At 41.4% G+C, this 22,350-nt stretch overlaps 1 protein-coding gene across 7 annotated transcripts in view; it reads left to right on the forward strand.

Moving 5' to 3' along the window:
• The window catches only part of FRMD3 (FERM domain containing 3), a 407,701-nt gene that overhangs the window by 18,126 nt on the left and 367,225 nt on the right, over positions 1-22,350 (forward strand). For all 7 annotated transcript variants that reach the window (XM_021064660.2, XM_021064662.2, XM_084979808.1 and 4 more), the window contains one exon: positions 11,365-11,490. In XM_021064660.2, the coding sequence (XP_020920319.1) occupies positions 11,365-11,490 (126 nt within the window). Of the gene's footprint in view, positions 1-11,364; positions 11,491-22,350 lie in introns of those variants that run through there.

Genomic DNA, 22,350 nt, shown 5'->3' on the forward strand with positions numbered 1-22,350 from the left:
ATTGGCGACTTGAGGAGACCTGTGTGTTTGTAGCTCCTCTTGTAGAAATGCCTATTCATGACCCTTCTCCATTTTCTTTTTAAATTTTTATCTTAATTAATTAATATATGGTTTTGCTTTTTAGGGCCGCACCTGTGGCATATGGAAGTTCCGAGGCTAAGGATTGAATCAGCCTACACCACAGCTCATGGCAATGCCAGATCCTTAACCCCCTGAGGGAGGCCGGGGATCGAACCCGCACCCTCATGGATCCTAGTCAGATTTGTTTCTACAATAGGAACTCTCCTGCGTTGCGTTATTTCCTTGTTTTTGTAAAGTATTATGCCTGACATAGTTCATAAACAGTATAATGAAACAAAGAAATCTGTTTTTGTTGGCAGTTCAAATGGGATTAATTCCTCGTCCTCAGTATAAAGTGATCTGAAAGAAAAGCAAAACTAAATTCCCTAAAACATGCGTCTTTGTAAAAAGAATGGTATTTTCTCTTGCCTTACATTTCAGAATTGGTGCTATCACTAATGGATCAGCCTTGGGCACACCACTTAAATTATTAGGCTTAGTTTCTTCTAGATAATAGGAGAGATCTTGTTTATTGGCTTCATAGTATTGTCGAAACGAAGCTGAAAGCATTTGTAAATTGCAAAGTTCTGTAGACCTGTTGGTGGCATGTATTAGTTGATATCAATTTAGAAGAAAGTTTTTCAATTTCTATCCCCGTCTTAGCTGCTGTATTAGATATTACTATATTACATCAAGAATAACATGTTAGTGAGGTGAAACTATTCTAAGATTAAACAACAAAATCTTTGAAGTGATTGTACAATTAAAAAAAATGATTGTTAGGAATGTAATATGTATAATATATCAGATATATATGTGTGACTGGGTCACTTTGCTGTAGAGAAAAAATTGACACAACATTGTAAAGCAACTCTACTTAAAAATTTTTAAAAGAATGTAATAGAATGTGAAAATTATGATTTAATATTATATTTCAGGAGTTCCTATTGCAGCTCAGTGGGTTAATAACCTGAGTAGTATTCATGAGGATGCAGATTCAATCCCTGGCCTTGCTCAGTGGGTTAAGGATCCGGTGTTGCCGTGAGCTGCAGTGTAGGTCACAGATGTGGCTCAGATCCCGTGTTGCTGTGGCTGTGGTGTAGGCCAGCAGCTGTGGCTCCATTTCGACCCTTAGCCTGGGAACTTCCATTTGCCCTAAGCAGGGTCCTAAAAGGGAAAAAATTACATTTCAAATTTCTGAAATCTATGTAAACAAAATTATGTGATCACATTTTCCCTTGAAATGACCAAAGTATCAAAAGACCATCTGATGGACCCTTAGGGATTGCCTCTGTATGTGGACGATACTTGAACCACAGTCTCCTATCAATGGCATGGAATCTAGCCTGACCCTGGGCATAAACTGGGAAGGCCTCTTGACTGCCATGATCTTAGACCTAGGTGATAAGGCTCTTTCCAGCCTGTTGTCTATCACAGGGTGATTTCACTGCTTTTTGTAACCCCCTGTTCATCCTCTCTCATTTAAACAGCATTGGGTATCTTGAATCAGAAGTACATAAGATTAATGATCATTTAAGGGTGAAAAAAAATAGATGAAAGTTGAAAATTTTCCCAAGGTCACAGAGCAAGTGGTCACAGAGCATCCAACTTTAACTCAGCTCTTATACTTGAGTATGGGGTGATGTATCAGGTGGAGTGAACAGTTTTTCACTGTTTAACAGAAAACTCAAATTTATAGACTTTTTTTTTTTTTTTTTTTTGTCTTTTTAGGGCCACACCCACAGCATATGGAGATATGGAGGTTCCCAGGCTAAGGGTTGAATCAGAGCTGTAGCCGCTGGCCTAGGGTACAGCCACAGCAACATGGGATCCGAGCCGAGTCTGCGACCCACACTGCAGCTCACAGCAACACCGGATCCTTAACCCACTGAGTGAAGCCAGGGATCAAACCTGCTTCCTCATGGATGCTAGTCATATTCGTTTCTGCTGAGCCACAATGAGCCCAATTTTATACATTCTTACAGTTTTATTTCTCGATTTATCTCTTGGCTTCTATTATCTGACATTAAAACCAGACATCTGAACCAAACTTGTCATATCTTAATCTCATACAAAACTTCCATAGACCGTGGAAGGAAAACTCCCATTAGAGTGGCTTTTAGGCTGGAGTGAAAGGAAAAGTAAAGCAGCCATGACTGAATAAAAGTGAGTGAACCATGAATCATCTGAAAAGACTGCTTGGCATCACATGAACTAGAAAAGTGTTGACTCACTAACCTATATTCTTCTCTGCATACACCATTAGCTTGCTGTAGTTACACAGTTTGTTAAATAATGTGGATGCTCAATAGAGAACACGTTGCTTAAAAATTTTTGCTTTAGTCGTGTGTGGGAGGTACATTGTCATAAGCATGTAAGAACAAGGGGTAGATGTTAAGAGAGAAGTAGAAAGAAAAAAAAAACCCGTCTCATAAATGTGGTTCGGATTATGTATTCAAGGAACGCAGTTACAATTTTTTGGCAAGCTTTCTCAGGAAGAAGGAAACCTAAGAAAAATTATCATACAAGTGAAAGGCTCCTTTGTTCAAATTCTGACTATTTATTGACATCAAAACCAGGGGACTGAATTTCTTCTTACCCTCACTGGTTGTGGTAGTCAGTGTAGGAGCATGGGCTTTGCTGCATTCTTTGGTATGGCTATTGATTAACCTTTGTGGTTTAAGGGCTTCAGAGAGTAATTCCCCACAGGCTTGTTTTATTATAGAAAGTGTACTTTCCCCACAGGCCTTGTTTACCATAGGAAATGTGCCTTCCCCCACAGGGACCCTATCTCTGAACTACTCTTCAACTGATAGAAAAGGAATGAGAGGAATGGTGACTTTGTCTAAGGGAAGAAAAGACAAAGAAGTCATAAAACTTTGGGACATTTCCACCCCTAAAACCCCTATTGGACAAGGACTGATAGAGGAAACTAGGCAAGGCCAATGGGAGAAAACCACATCTTTCTGGACCCCACGTTTGTACCCACCCCCCATCTTTAAGGATAAAAACCCTTATAGGACAATAGAGAGGGGAGCTCTTCTCCCTGCTCCCAGCTGCCCTGGGAGTTATTTGCATTTCTGTAATGAAGACTTTGCTTGCTTGCTGCCTGTGTGTTTGCGGAGTTCATTCCTCGACTGCATGAATAAGAACCTGGATTCTGGTAACATCTTTCTGGCATCAGTTGTATGGAAATACTTCCTCTGTCTGCTGAGTGGCCGGGGTGGGATGTGACAGATTACAATTGAAACCACCAGTGTCTTTCAGTTTGGGATCAGGAAGCACACTGAGCAAAACTGTGAAAGGTTGAAAGCTTATCTTTCTGGGGAGCTCCCACTGCAGCTCAGCGGTAATAAATCAACTAGTATCCATGAGAATGCAGTTTCGATCCCTGGCTTCGCTCAGTGGGTTAAGGATCTGGCAGGATCTGGTGTTACCATGAGCTGTGGTGTAGATCGCAATCACAGCTCGAATCCCCCTTTGCTGTGGCTGTGGCTGTGGCTGTGGCTGGCAACTATAGCTCTGATTCCACCCGTAGCTTGGGAACTTTCATATGCCACAGGTGCAACCCTAAAAAAAAAAAAAAAAAAGCTTATCTTTCTTGTCTTTAAAAAAATGTGGCAAAATACATATAACATAAAATCACCATCTTAACCCTCTCTCTGTGTACAGTTCAGTAGTATCAGGTACATTTATGTTGTTGTACAGACCATCTCCAGAACTTCTCAACTTGCAAAACTGAAACTCCATACCCATTAAACAACTCCTTAACCCCCTGGAAGCTATCATTCTGCTTTCTTTCCCTATGAATGTTACTACTTTAGATACCTCATATAAGAAAAATACAGTCTTTGACTTTTTTTTAGGGCTGCATATGGAGGTTCCCAGGCTAGGGGTCTAATTGGAGCTATAGCTGCCGGCCTACACCACAGCCACAGCCACAGCCACACCAGATCCAAGCCTCGTCCGTGACCTACACCCCAGCTCACGGCAACACCAGATCCTTAACCCACTGAGCAGAGCCAGGGATCGAACCCGCGTCCTTATGGATACTAGTCAGGTTCATTAAACACTGAGCCATGATGGGAACCCCTGAGTTTTGACTTTCTGATACGGATTTATTTTATAATGTCCTCAAGGTTCATCCATGTTGTAGTATGTGTCAGACCTTCCTCTTTAGGGCTGAAAAATATTCTGTTGTATGTGTATACCACATTTTGCCCATCCATTCATTTGTGGGTGGACATTTGAGTTGCTTCCTCCTCTTGGCTATTGTGAACGATGCTGCTTTGAACATGGGTCTGTAAATACCTGTTTGAAACCCAACTTTCTGTTCTGTTGGCTATATACCCAGAAGTAGAATTGCTGGATCCTATGGTAGTTCTATTTTTATCTCTTTGAGGAACTTCCTTACTATTTTTTATAGCATTTGCACCATCTTATAATCCCACCAACAGTGTACTGGCATTCCCTTTTCTCCTCATCCTCGCAACTCTTGGTTTTTCTCTCTCTCTCGTCCTCCCTCCCTCTCTTCCTTCCTTCCTTCCTTCCAGCCATGTTAATGGGTATGAGGCAAAATCTCATTGTGGTTTATAATTTGCATTTCCTGCATGGTTAGTGATATTAACCATCTTTTAATATGCCTGCCAGCCATTGCATATCATTGGAGCAATGTCTATACAGCTGTTACTTTTTTTGCACTCTTTTTCCATCTTAGTGGACTTCTCCTTCTCCTTTCTTATGTGTTTTTGCTCCGCCTGTATCCTAAAAGAAGAATTGTGGCAGCTTCCAAGCATATGTGTAAGAACACACAATGAAATAGCTGAGAAAGTGGTGTAAAAGGAAGCTGAATGAGGAAAATAAAGTGAAACTGGGAGTAGGGTGAGGACTCAGATGCATTTCAAAGGCCCTATCTAGTTGCCACAGCTGCAGGCTCCTTAGCAGTTGGGACAAGGTGGGGAAAATATTCACTCATCATAAAGTAAACCCAAGCCAGCTTCTCAAAGAGCATAGCACTTCCTGTCCCTCGACCTAAGAGAGATTTTCCTTACATAGTGGAGACTGAGAGATGCTGAGAATGACACTCTTTTCCTTTATTACAGATAATTCAATAGCAGTTTTCATGTCTGTTTTTTCCCCATCTTAAAAAGTTTTATTGAAGTAGAGTTATTTACAAGGTTGTGGTCATTTCTGCTGTACAAGAAATTGATTCAGTTGTACATGTACACACATCCATTCTCTTTCCGATTCTTTTCCCACATATATTATCACAGAATACTGGGTAGAGTTCCCTGAGCTATACAGCAGGTCGCCATTGGCCAGTCATTCCATATACCTCAGTGTGTGTATGTCAACCTCAGACCCCTAGTCCATCCCTCCCACCCCACCTGTCCCCTTTGGTAACCACAAGTTTATTTTCGAAGTCCATGAGTTCTGTTCTGCAAATAAGTTCATTTGTATCCTTTTTTTAGATCTCACATATAAGTGATATCATAAGATGTTTGTCTTTCACTCTCTGACTAACTTCACTTAGTTTGAGAATCTCTAGGTCCATCCCATGTCTCTTTCTTAAACATCCGTCTACATCAGGCAGTGGTAGGAGATTGATAAGTCAGCCCTTTCAGTCAGTCAGAGAGGGAGAGAAGGAGGGAGAGATATCAAACTTCCTTTGCCTTTTTGTTCTATTCAAACCCTCAACAGGTTGGGTGATGACCTTCCACACTGGGGAGGCCTGCCTGATTTATGGGGCCTGCTGATTTATGGGGCCAGCTGATTCACATACTAAGCTCTTCTGGAAACACCTGTCACAGACACACCCAGACACACTGTTTATGCAGCTGTCCAGGCATCCTGTGACCCTGATAGGTTGACACATAGAGTGGACATCACACCTCCCTCAGCCAAGTCCTTCCCCAGTCCAGTCCCAGGGTTCTCCATCACTGACCCTACTACTCCCAGGCTCGGTGCAAACAACCTAACTGGCTTCCAGTTATCTAGAGCAGAAGTTTCAAGTCTTTTCATGTCAAGGCACATAGAGAAAATTAAACATTTTTTATTGCACCCAAATCCCCTTTATTTATTTATTTATTTGTCTTTATAGGGCTGCACTCATGGCATATGGAGGTTCCTAGGCCAGGGGTCGAATCAGAGCTTTAGGCACTGGCCTACACCAGAGCCACAGCAACGCCAGATCTGAGCCGGGTCTGCAACCTTCAGCATGGCTCACGGCATGCAGAATCCTTAAACCACTGAGCAATGCCAGGGATTGAACCTGCGTCCTCATAGGTCCTAGTCAGATTCGTTTCTGCTGAGCTTCGACAGAAACTCTTGTTATTGAGTTGGGAGTTGACTGAACACACAAGTCTTAACTGGAGGGATTGGGGGTTATAAGCATGGTGCTTGGTGAAAAAACAGTTACTTCTTCTTTACATAATTATAGCAAGAAAAAATGCTAGGCGTTCCCATTGTGGTTCAGTGGGTTAAGAATCTGACATAGAGTCCATGAGGATGCAAGTTCGAGCCCTGGCCTCCGCTCAGTGGGTTAAGGATCCATTGGTGCTGGAACAAGCTGCGGTGTAGGTTACAGATACAGCTTGGATCCTGAGTTGCTGTGGTTGTGGCGTAGGCCGGCAGCTGCAGCTCCGATTTAACCCCTAGCCTGCAAATTCCAAATGTCACAGATGTGGCCCTTTAAAAAGCTAGATATTTGGAAAGATATGAAATAATTAATTTGCATCAAAGCCCCAAATAAGGCCTCTTCAATTTGATTACTTAATGAATTTTATTACATTTATAGTTGTACAACAATCATCACAACCATATTTTATAGCATTTCCATCCCAAACCCTCAGTGCATGCCCCCACCCCACATCCTGTCTCATTTGGAAACCATAAGTTTTTCAAAGTCTGTGAGTCAGTATCTGTTCTGCAAAGAAGTTTGTTGTGTCCTTTTTTTAGATTCCACATGTGAGTGATAGCATTTGATGTTGGTGTCTCATTGTCTGACTGACTTCACTTAGCATGATAATTTCTAGGTCCATCCATGTTGCTAAAAATGATGGTATTTCATTCCTTTTAATGGCTGATTAATATTCCATTGTGTATATGTACTACATCTTCCTTATCCACTCTTCTGTCGATGGACATTTAGGTTGTTTCCATGTCTTGGATATTGTATACAGTGCTGTAGTGACCATTGGAGTATATGGGTCTTTTTGAGTCATGGTTTTCTCTGGATAGATGCCTAGGAGTGGGATTGCTTGATCAAATGGTAATTCTATTTTTAGTTTTCTGAGGCATCTCCATACTCTTTTCTATAGTGGTTGCACCAATTTACATTCACACCAACAGTGTATGAGGGTTCCTTTTTCTCCACACCCTCTCCAGCACTTATTGTCTGTAGACTTTTGGATGATGGCCATTCTGGCTGGTTTAAGGTGGTACTTCATAGTGGTTTTGATTTGCATTTCTCTAATCATGAATGATGTTGAACATCTTTTCATGTGTTTTTTGAAGCCCTCTTCAATTTGTTTTATTTATTGAGATATTTGCAGTAAAGTATACAGATAAATGTGATAAATTTTTACACATCCATCTCTCCACGTCATCACCTCCTAGATAGAGATAGAGAACTTTCCAGCACCCCAGGAGGCTTCCTTTTGCTCTGCTTCCAGCTCATAAGTTTCAAGGGTTAAAATGCCATTCCAACCTGTATTATCATAGATCAGTTTTATCCATTTATGAACTTCATGTACCCAGAATCCTAGAATATATACCCTGTAACTGATTTCTTCTGTTTAACATTGCATCATTGTGATTGAGGAGTGGACTGTATTGACAGGCCATTTCTTTTCATTGCTGTGTAATATCCCGTTAATTAACAGAACACAACTTATTTGTTCATTCTGCTGTTTACAACCATATAGGTTGTTTTCAGGTTTGGGGCTATTATAAATAAAACTGCTGTGAATATATTTGAACATGTTTTTTTGTTGGGCATAAGAACTCATTTCTTTGGAATATACCCAGGAGGGAGTTGGATTCCTGAAACCTTCTACGTTATTGTCGCCTTTTTGTTTGTTTGCTTATTCTATCAGTTACTAAGAGAGATTGTTAAAATCTCCAAATTTGGTTGTGAATTTACCTCTTCCAGTAGTCTGTTAGCTTTTGCTTTGTAGAATTTGAAGCTGTGGCAGAGTTCCCGTTGTGGCTCAGCAGAAACAAATCTGAGTGGTATTCATGAGGACGCAGGTTTGATCCATTGCCTCGCTCAGTGGGTTAAGGATCAGGTGTTGCTGTGAGCTATGGTGTAGGTTGCAGATGAGGCTTGTAACTGTGTTGCTGTGGCTGTGGTGTAGGCCAGCAGGTACAGCTCCGATTGGACCCCTAGCCTGGGAATCTCCAATATGCTGTGGGTGCGGCCCTAAAAAAAAAAAAAAAAAAAAAAAAAAGACAAAAAAAAAATCTTCCCATTGAAATTCTTATTTTTTAAAATTTAAATTTAAGTTAATTTTTTTTTTATAGCTGCACCCATGGCCTATGGATTCCCAGGCGAGGGACTGAATCTGAGTCACAGCTGCAAAAATCCTAGATCCTTTAACCTACTGTGCCAGGCTGGGGATTGAACCTGCGCCTCCACAGCCACCTGAGCCACAGCAGTTGTATTCTTAACCCACAGTGGTATAGCAGGAACTCCTGAAATTATTATTTTTTATTATGAAAGTTCCCTATTTATCTCTCACTTGCCATTTGGGATATTCACCATCTCTTTCTTCAGGAACCAGCATCAAATACCTTGTTTCCCTGATTGTGCTGTGCACTCATAAACATAAAAAATCTTATTAGATATCTTAGGTGTGTCAAATCCCTCTGTATCACTTGGGATTACACTTGTCTGCATGTATCAGAAAAGCCAAAAATAACAGTGGATTAAATAAATTGGAAATTTATTTCTCTCTCATATAAAAGAAATCTGGAAGTAGGCAGTTCAAGACTGGATGACAGTTTCACAAAATTGTAGAAGACTCAGGCTCTTGTCTATCTATGTTAGTCCAAGCTTCCAGGCTCATGGTTACCTCATGGTCCAAGATGGCTGCTTGGAGCTCCAGCCATTGGATCTGCATTCCAGGCAGCCAAGAGGAAAAAGAGAGAAGAGTGTAAACTCACTTCTGCTTACATTCCATTGCTCAAAATTTAGGCATATAGCCACGCCCAACTTCAAAGGATCCCGGGGACTGTATTTTTTTTTTCTAACAGTCCTTAGGTTTTTATTCAGCAAATGTAAACATTTCTAATGTATCTTTTATCTGATCCAACAATCCTGTTGAGCTGTCTGTACTTTTTTTTCCCTTCTGGGAAGTTCTAAGAGGACTTGGGTACCACTGTCACATTCACTACTTTACCACAAGGCTAGCACAGCCTTGACTTATTTTTTTTTTTAATGTTTTTTATTTTTTCCATCATAGCTGGTTTACAGTGTTCTGTCAATTTTCTACTGTACAGCAAAGTGACCCAGTTACACACACACACACATATATATATGTATATATATAATTCTTCTCATGTTATCCTCCATCATAAGTGACTAGATACAGTTCCCAGTGCTATAGAGCAGGATCTCATTGCTTATCTATGCCAAAGGCAATAGTCTGCATCTATTAACCCCAGATTCCCAGTCCATCCCACTGCCTCTCCCTCCTCCTTGGCAACCACAAATCTGTCCTCCAAGCTTCACGAAGCCTAAACAGCTGTGTCCAGTTTGAGCTTGAGCTGGTTAAGACTGATGGGGACCACTGACCCACCCATCGGGCATGTGCAAGTGTCCTTTTGACATCAGAGGGCCCTGAACTCCACCCTCAGAACATGGTAACGCACCATTGTCTGAACACGTGTCCCCTGAAGAAGCTGACAGCTTGGTTGCACCTGTGTGGCTCAGATCTGGTGTTGCTCAGCTTTTTCTTACTTCCAATCACACTTCCCCATGTTCCCCATGCCTCAGCTTTATAGCATAAATACCCCTCGTCCCTCACCTTTGGGGAAGTGGATTTGGGACTTGTTCTCCTGTTTCCTCGCTTGGCTGCCTTGTCAATAAATCCTTTCTCTGCTGCAAACCTTGGCATCTCAGCATCTGGCTTGCTGTGAGTTGAGCAAAAGAATGTGATTCAGTAACACCCCCTCTCTTGTTGGGTCATTTCGCCCCTCAGGCCTCCCCCCATCCCCGTCCCCTGGGCTGCTTGTCTTGCTGTATTAAAGGAACCGTTTCACTCCTCCTGGTTGGGAGAGGACTCAGATTTATATAGAATGGATCCGACCTATGGCTGCTCCGTGGGTTTCTGGCTCATGTCCCTTCTTCGTCTGCTGTCCACGCTCTGAATGAAAACATAAGCATTTCTAGGGGTTTTAATGTGGTTCTGTTTTAATAAACCTCACAAGGTGAATCAAAATACTTTATTCTTGTTCCCAGGAAGCCCCTGTCTTACAGTGTCTTACTATAGGAAGAAGTCTTACTAAATGAAGACATTTTCCTTTTCTCCATGTAATTCAATGGTAGACGTGTTGATACAATGATAACAGCTAACACTGTATGCTGGGCAGTTTACTTCTACCACTATTGCTCCATTTCACAGACCAGACAACTGATGCACACACAGAAAGGCTAAGTAACTTCCTGAGGTCTTATATATATATATAAGCAAAGTGACCCAGCAAAGTGACTATATATATATATATATATATAGTCTTTTGTCTTTTTGGGGCTGCACCTGGGCATATGGAGGTTCCCAGGCTAGGAGTCTAATTGGAGCTGTAGCTGCTGGCCTATGCCAGAGCCACAGCAACTCAGGATCCCAGCCGCGTCTGCAACTTACACTACAGCTCACGGCAACGCTGGATCCTTAACCCACTAAGTGAGGCCAGGGATTGAACCCACTAAGTGAGGCCAGGGATTGAACCCACAACCTCACGGTTACTAGTCAGGTTTGTTAACCACTGAGCCATGACCGGAACTCCACTTCCTGAGGTCTTATAGCCAGTAAATGGCAGAGTGATGAGCTTGTGTCCTGGGAGAGCCACTGACCTTCCCTTCTGTTGTCTCTTGAGGGAAGTTGGAAGAAGGATGGAGCAGTTTTGAAAGCAAAGTGAAATTTGCTTGAAATCTCCCAAGACACTGGTTTCAAGGAACAGACCTTCCTAGGTTCCTTGAGAGTGCTCACCCTCCCAGCTCCATCGGGGGTAGAGGTGGGAGAACAGCGCAGGGGGTACTTCCTTATCTCATCATCTCTTGCCTTCCCTCCCTCTTGCTCTCAGATGATCTCCTCGCCACTGAGGTGTCAGCTGACAGTCACAGAGGCTGCGCCCAAGGAGCGGGGTTCTGGTGGTAGGATTTTGGGCGTGGATGAGCCCCGTGAAGGTAGGATGTTCTTCCTCAAAAAGGTAAGTCCTTTCTTAAATCATCCTGGATCCAACTTTTTCTTAACTTGCTCTTCCTTCCATGTTCTTCTCTGATTAGGAAAAAAAAAAAAAATCTATATTTTCCATCATATTATAATGTTAGAAGCTTCAGAGCCCCTGTGATATAAGCTGTGGAATATACAAGCACTCAGCCCTCTGGATAAGTGCTTTCACCCCAAGGTTGCAAGGAGGAAGCTCCTCTCCTCTTGCCTCTCCCACAGCTGGCTCCTTTGTTCCCACAGGTGGCTCCAGCAATGGATCCCCTCCAGGGGACACAGATGCCTTAAGGCAGAGATTCTGACTTTACTGAGTCAGACTCCCCTGGAGGGCTTGCTAAATGCACATTGCTGTAGTGTTCCTTGGGGGCCTAGTGGGTTAAGGATCTGGTGTTGTCATTGCTATGGCATGGGTTCAATTTCTGGCCTGGAAGTTCTATGTACTGTGTGTGGGTGTGGCAAAAAGATGCAGATGGTTGGGCCCACGCCCAGACTTCCTGATTCCACTGGTGTGGGGTCTGAGAATTTGCCTTCCTAGCTAGCCCCAGGTGATGCTGCTGCTGGTCCTGGGACCAGCTGCCCTGTTTTCTCCAGCAATGCAGGCATTCCAGGGAGATCAAGGAGTTCTCGAAGCATTGCCCAACTTTGTGGAATTTTCAGGAGTTCCTGTCGTGGCTCAGTGGTAATGAGCTCGACTAGGTTCCATGAGGTTGCAACTTGGATCCCTGGCCTTGCTCTGTGGGTTAAAGATCCAGCATTGTGGTGAGCTGTGGTGTAGGTCATAGACAAGGTTCAGATCTGGTGTGGCTGTGGCTGTGGTGTTGGCCGCAGCTACAGCTCCGATTTGACCCCTAGCCTGAACTTCCATATGGTGCAGGTGCGGCCCTAAAAATACAAAAAAAAAAAAGAAGTGTTTTTTTCAGTGCTTTGGCTTAAGTCACCAGGATTGGATGCTCACCTAGCTTGCCCCAAACTTTCCTTCCTCTGTTTATCCATTAATAGTACCATGGTCTGGAGAAATAAAAGTGTTAGGTCTCATACTTTACACAACAATGTCAGGATAGTAATTTACTGGGATCCTGGGATGGGCTTCCAGAAGCTCAGGGAGAGCAGCAGATCTTTGTTCTTTTTGCTAGGTTAAAAAAAGAATTACACAAAGTGGAATGCTTGTTGTAAAAAATTTAAGCGCTAGGGACTTGTGTAGAGCATAAAATGAAAGTCTCTACACGTCTCTCTCTTTTCTTCTGAGGCATCTGCTGCTAAAGGTCTAAGCTGGACCTGTCTTTGCTTTTGGACCTGTCTTTGAGCACATATTCAGGGCTGATAACTGGCTGTGCCAGTTACTAATTGAAATGTTTCTGTGTGCCCTGGTAAACAGCCTCTGCCCGAGCCCCCCCTGGGTGCTCTCCCTTCCAGGTTTCACACTGCAGGGCACATGTTTAAATTGGAGTGCTTTGTTGTTTATGTTATTGAAGTATAGCTGACTTACAGTATTATTAGTCTCAGGTCTACAACATAGTGATTCAGTATTTTTATACGTTATGAAAGAGTCACCACAATATTACCATCTATGCTCATAACAAAGTAATTTCAATATTATTGACTGTATTTTCTGTGCTGTACCTTACATCCCTGTGACATTTATTTTATAACTGGGTTCCCTTCACCTCTTGATCCCCTTCACCTATTTTGCCCATCCCCCTCTCTTCTGACAACCACCAGTTTGTTCTTTGTATCTACGAGTTTATTGCTCTTGGTTGTTTGTTCATTTGTTTCATTTTTAAGATTCCACATAAAAGTGAAACCGTATGGTATCTGTTTTTCTCTGACTTTACTTAGCATAAAGCCCTCAAGTTCCATCCATGTTGTCGCAAATAGCTGAATAATATTCCATTGTATGTATGTACCACATCTTCATCCATTCATCTATTGATGGACATTTAGGTTGCTTCCATATCTTGGCTGTTGTAAAAAAAAAAAAAAAGATGCTGCAATAGGAGTTCCCTGGTGGCCTAGGGGTTAAAGGCTCAATGTTGTTGCTGCTGTGGTTGAGTTACTGCTGTGATGAGAGTTTGCTCCTTGGCCTGGGAACTTTTCCATGCCACAGGTGCAGCCAAAAAAAAAAAAAAAAAAAAAAAGATACAGTAAACACTGGGGTGCTTTTGTCTTTTTGAAGTCGTGTCTTAAGATAAATACCCAGGAGTGGAATTTCTGGATTGTATGGTGGTTCTATTTTTAATTTTTTTGAGGAATCTCCATACTGTCTTCCATAGTGGCTGCACAAATTTGCATTCCCACCAACAGTGAAATTGGAGTTCTTCGTGAGCTCAAGTCAAAGGAAATCTGGAAAGGTAGCTGGGAGCCCACAGCATGTCCAATAGATCTGATTATGCAACTTAAATTATTCTTTGAGAAAAATGATGAAAATGGTCTTTACTTCTGGACCAAATAAAATAGAAATGTGCCCAGTACTGTGGGAAAACTGGGGAAAAGGAAAAAGATCTTTTGTGTTTTCAAGTTATGGCCAGTCTTGCTTAGGAAGAACCTCTCCTCCTCCCTCTGGTGGCGGGGATGGAACATAGCCTGTTCTGTATTTAAGGGAACCAGGTGTGAGTAGGGTGATGTGGGTTAAGTTCTTAAAACTGACATTTTCCAAAGTGAAATATAACAAGCATTTTTTTTTGAGAAGAATAATCTGAACAAAGTAAGATTTACGAGGAAAAGATTGTGTGCAGAAAAGGCAGTAAAAATAAAATAGTTTTGTAGTTCCTGTTGTGGCTCAGTGGGTTGAGGATCCAGTGTTGCCACGGCTATGGCGTAGGTTCAGTCCTTGGCCTGGGAACTTCCATATGCCTCGGGTGCAGCCAAAACAAAACAAAACAAACAAACAAACAAACAAAATTTCACTAAAATGAATTCTTAGAAATAGAGGAGATTTGAAAGTCAGAGAGTTATTTCAGATGAAAAATAATTACTGCTCGTTCTGAAAATAAATAGCTAGTGAGGACTCTAAGTATTACCTGAAAAGGACATGATGTTTACTGGAATAATTTCAGTTTTTAAAACACATTGCTTACTCTTTATTTTTTTGTCTTTTTAGGGCCGCACCTGCTGCATATGGAAATTCCTAGGCTAAGGGTCAAATCGGAGCTACAGCTGCTGGCCTACGCCAACCATAGCAGTGCCAGATCCAAGCCACAGCAACGCTGGATCCTTAACTCACTGAGCAAGGCCAGTCCTCGTAGATACTGGTTGGGTTCGTTACCGCTGAGCCACAGTGGAACTCCCTAAAACACATTGCTTTCCTATGAGTGAGATATAGTCCATATTCAAAACTTTTGTGGGCAAAATGATTACAGGTTTGGAGTTTCTGTCATGGCACAGCAGAAACGAATCTGACTAGGAACCATGAGGTTGTGGGTTCGATCCCTGGCCTCACTCAGTGGGATCTGGCATTGCTGTGAGCTGTGGTGTAGGTCAGAGATGCAGCTCAGATCTGGTGTTGCTGTGGCTCTGGTATAGGCCGGCAGCTATAGCCAGGGATCAAACCTGCATCCTCATGGATACTAGTGGGGTTCATTACTGCTGAGCCGCAATGGGAACTCTCTTTTAAAAAAATTTTTGATTCAAGTACAGTTGATTTACAATGTTGTCTTAGTTTGATGTGCACCACAAAGTGATTCAGTTATACATGTATGTGTATATATATATATACTTTTTCAGATTTTTTTCCATTATAGGTTATTATAAAATATTGAGTTAATTCCCTGTGCTATACAGAAGGCCCTGGTTGGTTATCTATTTTATATGTGGTAGTGTGTATCTATAAATCCCAGACCCCTAATTTACCCTGCCCTTTGGTAACCATAGGTTTGTTTTCTGTGTTTATGAGTCTGTTTTTATTTTGTAAAGAAGTTCATTTGTATCATTTTGGAAGTTTTCTTAAAGATCCATTGGATACGTTTTCACTAAACCTGGAAGGCTTCCAATGTTTTGATCAGCATTTTCTGATCTAAATCTTATCTCAAGACTTGATTAAAGATGCTTACTAGACTTATTGTAGTGATCATTCCATAATGTATGCAAATGTCAAATCACAGCACAGTACACCCGAAACTAACATAATATCGTACATCAACTATATTTCAGTAAAAAAGACAATATAATTCTTTTCATTTTTGTAAAATGGCTCTGCTGAGATGTAATTCACATACCATTTAATTAAAAGAATACAAGTCAGTGGTTTTTAGTATATTCTTGGAGTTGTGTGACAATCATCAAAGTCAAGTTTAGAACATTTTTTATCATCCCCATATGGAGCTCTGTACTCATTAGCTGTTCTTCCCTTTTCTTTTCAATCCCCCTGCTCCCTAACCCATTCTGCACATTATATATAAAATATTCATAAATTATGTGGTCTTTTGTCATTTTTTTTGCTTAGCATAATATTTTCAATATTCCTCCATATTGTAAGAGGTATCAGGACTTTGTTAGTTTTTATTGCTAAGTAATATTTCATTGTATAAATATACTGTATTTTACTGACCCATTAATCAGGTATTATACATTTGGGTTGTTCCCACTTTGGGGTTATTTTTTATTTTCCAAATACATTATTTTTTTTTTTCTACTGTACAGCATGGTGACCCAGTTAGACACACATGAATACATTCTTTTTTCTCACATTGTCATACTGCATCATAAGTAACTAGACATAGTTCCCAGTGCTACACAACAGGATCTCATTGCTAATCCATTGCAAAGGCAATAGTCTGCGTCTGTAAACCCCAAATTCCCAATCCATCCCACTCCCTCCCCCTCCCCCTTGGCAACCACAAGTCTGTTGTCCAGGTCCCTGATTTTCATTTCAGTGGAAAGTTTCATTTGTGCCATATATTAGAGTCCAAATATAAGTGATATCCTATATCCTATGGTATTTGTCTTTCTCTTTCTGACTTACTTCACTCAGGATGAGGGTCTCTAGTTCCATCCATGTTGCTGCAAATGCAATTATTTTGTTCTTTTTTATGGCTGAGTAGTATTCCATTATATATATATATATATATATATATATATATATATATATATATATACACCACATCTTCCTAATCCAATCATCAGTCAATGGACATTTGCGTTGTTTCCATGTCTTGGCTATTGTGAATACTGCTGCAGTGAACATGCAGGTGCATTGTCCTTTTTTTTTTTTTTTTTTTTTTTGGTTGTTGTTGTTGCTATTTCTTGGGCCGCTCCCGCGGCATATGGAGGTTCCCAGGCTAGGGGTTGAATCGGAGCTGTAGCCACCAGCCTACGCCAGAGCCACAGCAACGCGGGATCCAAGCCGCATCTGCAACCTACACCACAGCTCACGGCAACGCCGGATCGTTAACCCACTGAGCAAGGGCAGGGACCGAACCCGCAACCTCATGGTTCCTAGTCGGATTCGTTAACCACTGCGCCACGACGGGAACTCCCTGCATTGTCTTTTTTAAGGAAAGTTTTGAATAATGCTTCTGTGAACATTTGTGTGCAAGTTTCTGTGTGGACATATGTCTCAATTTCTGTTGGATACACATCTAAAAGTGAAATTACTGAATCACTTGGTAACTCACTATTTTATATTTTTAAAATTATCTCTTGATTAATCTATGTTTAATCACTTGGTAAGTCTATGTTTAAACTGCCAAATTGTTTCCTAATGTGGCTGCATCATTTTACATTCCATTAACCATGTATGAGGGTTCCAATTACTTCACATCCTTATCAATACTTGTTATTATCTGTCTGTTTGATTATAGGCATCCTGGTGGGTGTGAAATTGTATACAATTGTGATTTTGATTTAAATTTCCCTAAGTATTAGTGATGTTGGGCATTTTTCTCATGTGCTTATTGATGCCAGTTGTATATCATTGGAGATCTATGCAGATTTTTACCCTATTGAAAGTTGGGTTATTTGTCATTTTACTTTGTTTTATTTTATCGCTTTTTTTAGGGCCGTGCCGGCGGCATATGGAGGTTCCCAGGCTAGGGGTCCAATCAGAGCTATGGCTGCCGGCCTACACCACAGTTACAGCAACGCTGGATTCCAGCTGTGTCTGTGACCTACACCACAGCTCATGGCAATGCCAGATCCTTAACCCTGAGAAAGGCCAGGGATCGAACCCGAAATGTCATGGTTCCTAGTTGGATTCGTTTCCGCTGTGCCACAACAGGAACTCCTTGTCTTTTTATCATTGAGTTGTAAGCACTCTGAATACAATTTACTTATCAGATATATAACTTGAAAATATTTTCTCTCATTTATAGATTGTCTTCATTTTTATGATGATGTCCATTGATGCATGTATTTTAAATTTTGACTATGTCAACAAACTGACAACTTATCTATTTTCCCATTGTTGCTTATGCTTTTGGTGTCATATTTAAGAAAGCTTTGCCTAACCCAAGGTCATTAAGATTTGTACCTATGTTTTCTTCTTTTTTTTTTTAAACTTTATTTATTTATTTATTTATTTTGGTCTTTTTGCTATTTCTTTGGGCCACTCCCAGGGCATATGGAGGTTCCCAGGCTAGGGGTCAAATCGGAGCTGTAGCCACTGGCCTAGGCCAGAGCCACAGCAACGCGGGATCTGAGCCGCGTCTGCAACCTACACCACAGCTCACGGCAACGCCAGATCCTTTAACCCACTGAGCAAGGGCAGGGACCAAACCCGCAACCTCATGGTTCCTAGTCGGATTCGTTAACCACTGCGCCATGACAGGAACTCCTGTACCTGTGTTTTCTTCTAAGAGTTTTTAGCTGTTTTTCTGGGTTTTTTTCTTTCTCCCTCATCTGAGTTATAGTTCTCTGTCTTTTCATTTTTATAGGTTTTTGGTGTGGTGACTTTTTTACAGATAATAGGGTTGGTGCCTGCCCGTTGGTAGGTGGAACTGATTCCTATCCCTCCGGTGGGTGGGGCTTTGTCTCTGGGTGAGATTAGAGAGGGCTGTGTGCCTGGGGGGTCTGTTACTGATGGGCGGGGCTGTGATCCCACCTGGATTGTTGTTTGGCCTGGGGCTTCTCAGTGCTGATGGGTGGGGCTAGATTTTCCCAAAACAGCCACCTCCAGAGAAAGGCACTCTGCTGAATATTCCCAAGAGCTTTGCTTCCAATGTCCTTCCCCGACAACAAGCCACATTTACTCCTATTTTCCCAGGAGGTCCTCCAAGAACTGCAGTCAGGTCTGACCCAGATTCCTATGGAGACTTTGCTTTGCCCTGGGACTCAGTGCACGTGACACTCTGTGTGCGCCTTTTAAGAATGGGGTCTCCGTTTCCCCCAATCCTGTGGAGCCCATGGGCACAAGCCCCACTTGCTTTCAATGCCAGATGCTCCAGGGGCTCTTTCTCCCAGTGCCAGTTCCCCGCATTTGAGAGTCTGATGTGGGGTTCAGAACTCTCACTCCTGTAGGTGAGTCTCTGTGAACCAGTTACTTTCCAGTCTGTGGGGCTTCCCACCTGGGAATTATGGGGTTGCTTATGTCATGTAATTGCCCCTCCTACCTCTTGATGTGGCCTCCTCTTTGTCTTCTGGAGTAGGCTATCTTTTTGAAAGTTTCCCGTCCATTCGTCCATTCGGTTGAAGGTTGCTCAGCATTTGGTTGTAAATTTTGTTATTTTTAGGAGAGAAGTTGAGTTCCAGTCCTTCTATTCCACCATCTTAATCCCATCCTCTTCTAAGAGTTTTTATAGTTTTGGCTTTTGCATTTAGGTTTGTGATCCATTTGGAATTTTTGTGTGTGGTGTGAGGAATGGGTCCAACTTTATTTTATTTTTTGGTATGGAGGTATCCAGTTGTCTCAGCCCTATCTGTTGGAAAGAATATTCTTTCTCTCACTTAACTGTATTGACATTATGGTTGAAAATCAACGGATGATAAATGTGAAGGTTAATGTGTGGATTTTAATTCTATTCCATTGAGCTGTATGTCATCCTTTTGTCAGTACCACACTGTCTTCATCACTGTTGCTTTTGTATATGTTTCGAAATTGGAAAGTGCAAGCTTCCACTATGGTTTTGGCTATTCTGGGTCCTTTATATTTCCACATGTATTTTAGAGGAAGCCTGTCAATTCCTGCAAAAGTTAGAATTTTGTTGGAGAGTGCACTAAATCTATATATCAGTTTAAGGAATATTGCCATCTTAACAGTGTTTTTCCTGTTCACTGACATGGGATGGGATGTCTTTCTATTCACTTAGATTGTTATTTTTCTTCAGTAGTAATTTGTACTTTTCAGTTGTACTTCTTTAAAAATTTATGTGTAAGTATTTTATCTTTTGGTACTATGCTCAGTGGAATTATTAAAGTTTCTGATTGTTCATTGCTAGTAAATAGAAATACAGTTGATTTTTGTATATTGCTCTTGTGTCCTGCAACCTTGCAGAACTTGTTCATTAGTTCTAATAGCTTTTTTTTTATGGATTTATCAGGATTTTCTGTACGTAAAATGTCACAGTTGAGAGAGTTTTATTTCCTCCTTTTCAGTCTAGATGCCTTTTATTTTTCTTGCCTAAATTGTCTTGGCTATCATCTCCTGCACAGTGTTGAATAGAAGTGATAAGAATGAATATCCTTGTTCTTGATTTTAGGGAGAGAGAATTCAGAATTTTAATATTAAGAATAATGTTAATCATAGATTTTTGGTAGATACCTTTTAGCAGGTAGAGGAAGTTCCCTTTTGGTCTTTGTTGAGTATTTTTATCATGACAAAGTGTTACAGTTTGTCAAACTTTTTTTTCTGAAAAGCTTTTTTTTTCAAACAAAGCTTTTTCTGTATCTATTGAGATTATCCTGTCCTTTTGTCTATTGATATGATGCATTACATTAATTTTTTTTAATGACTGGTATGTCAATCTTGCATTCCTGGGATAAATTATACTTGGGTCATGGTGATTAATCCTTTTTATATGTTGCTGGATTTGGTTTTCTAGTATTTTGTTCAGGGTTTCTTCACCTACATTCATAAGAGATACTGACCTGGCGTTTTTTCTTAAAAATCTTTGGCTTTGGAACCAGGTCACATAGAATGAGCTGGAAGGTGCTCTTTCTATTTTTTGGAAGAGTTTGTGAAGAATTGGTAATTTCTTCCTTAAATACTTGGAAGAATTCATGAGTGAAGCCATTTGGGCCCAGGCATTTCTTTAAGGATGGTTTTAAATTTACTGATTTGATCTCTTGTTAGAGTTTTCTTCAGATTTTCTATTTCTTTTGAGTCAGTTTTGATAGTTTGTATCTTTCCAGGACTTCATTTAATCTGAGTTCTCTAAGTTTGTTGGCATACAGTTTTATGTGATTGTTGACCAAGTGTGTGTCCTCTTTATGTAGAAACTGTCCACCCCTGTTCTCTGTGACTACTCTGGCTAAGTTCCCTAGCTACCTTTATAAGGTATGAGCCAGGCTGCCTAGATGCCATTGATTGGTCCATCTGACCTTCAAAGGGTTGAGAAAGCTATTTTTTCCTTCATTCGCATAGTCCAGAAACATGTAAAATCAGAAGCTCTTGGCAGCCGCATTTGCCATCCCATTACCTGAAAAAACAGAGGAAAACATTCTGCAATGAGAGGCATCAGCAAAGCTGACTTGAGTGAATGTGGGAGGCAGAGGTTTGGTTAGGATTAAATCCCAGTTTTAGTTCATATTATGGAAAATGGGTTGCATCCCTCCTGATGATTCTGTACTCTCACAGCCTTTGGATTCCTTTGAGAAGACATCTTTCAAATACAACTAATAGAGCACCTGGTCCTTGTGAGTGGGCATAGTTACTGGAGGCAGGTGAGGCTGCATTCTGTGTTCTCAAGGTAGTGTCACAGTCAGTGGTAACTCAGGAGTCTGGCTGAAAGTAGTCAGAGAATGATAGAAAAGTGATATAACTCATCCAGAGACATCCTTCCTGTTAGTATCTAGTAAAGTGAGGCAATTTAAGGTCAGAAAATCACTTGTTTGGGTGAAAGATAATAGCCATATTCTCTATTCCACCTGATTTTCTTTTCCTTTTTTTCTTTTCTTTTTACAGCTGTACCTGTGGCATGTGGAAGTTCCCAGGCTAGGGGTTGAATCAGAGCTGCAGCTGCAGGCCTATATCCCAGTCACAGCAACACTGGATCCGACCCACATCTGCAGCCTACACCACAGCTCACAGCAACGAGGGATCCTTAACCCACTAAGCGAGGCCAGGGATTGAACCCTCATTCTCATGGATACTTGGTGGGTTCTTAACCTGCAGAGCTACAATGGGGCTTCTTCTTTTTTTTTTTTTTTCTTCTTTTTATGGCCAATTTCTAAAACCAAGTTTTAGGTTCTCATTGGGAAGATGGAGAATCTGGCAGTTAGAAAAGAGACTCTTGGAGGACCTAGGTCCCTGCAAAGCATTTTCTTCTAGGCCCTGCATTGAAACAAGGGATATGGCTTCTAGGACCAAGGATGGAGCCTGAGTTACAGGGGCAATATTCCAGTGTAATTCTAGAGAAAAGCTGTCTTGCTACCCGACCCTACATTCCAATTTTGCATGTGTGGCCCAAGACCAAGGCCCTTAAATGGATCAAACGTGGTGGGCAGATTCCTCACTGTTTCTGCTAAGAAACAGAAGGTGTGTGGACATTGCCATTTTTCTGGAATACCATTTAGCAGAATTAGGGCTGTAAAGGCAATAAAGACAGTTGATCAGAATTCCCTGGTGGCCTAGCAGTTAAGGATTTGGTGTTTTCACTGCTGGGGCTCAGGTTTGATCCCTGGCCGCGGAACTTCCACATGTTGTGGGCACGGCGCGCCCCCCCCAAAAAAAAAAATTTGTGTCATGGAGGAATTT

The sequence above is a fragment of the Sus scrofa genome, chromosome 10 (genome assembly GCF_054392235.1).
Source record: "Sus scrofa isolate SSC_HxYL_T2T_F1_AM1 chromosome 10, Sscrofa_HxYL_maternal_Yorkshire_Landrace_v2.0, whole genome shotgun sequence".
Taxonomy (NCBI): domain Eukaryota; kingdom Metazoa; phylum Chordata; class Mammalia; order Artiodactyla; family Suidae; genus Sus; species Sus scrofa.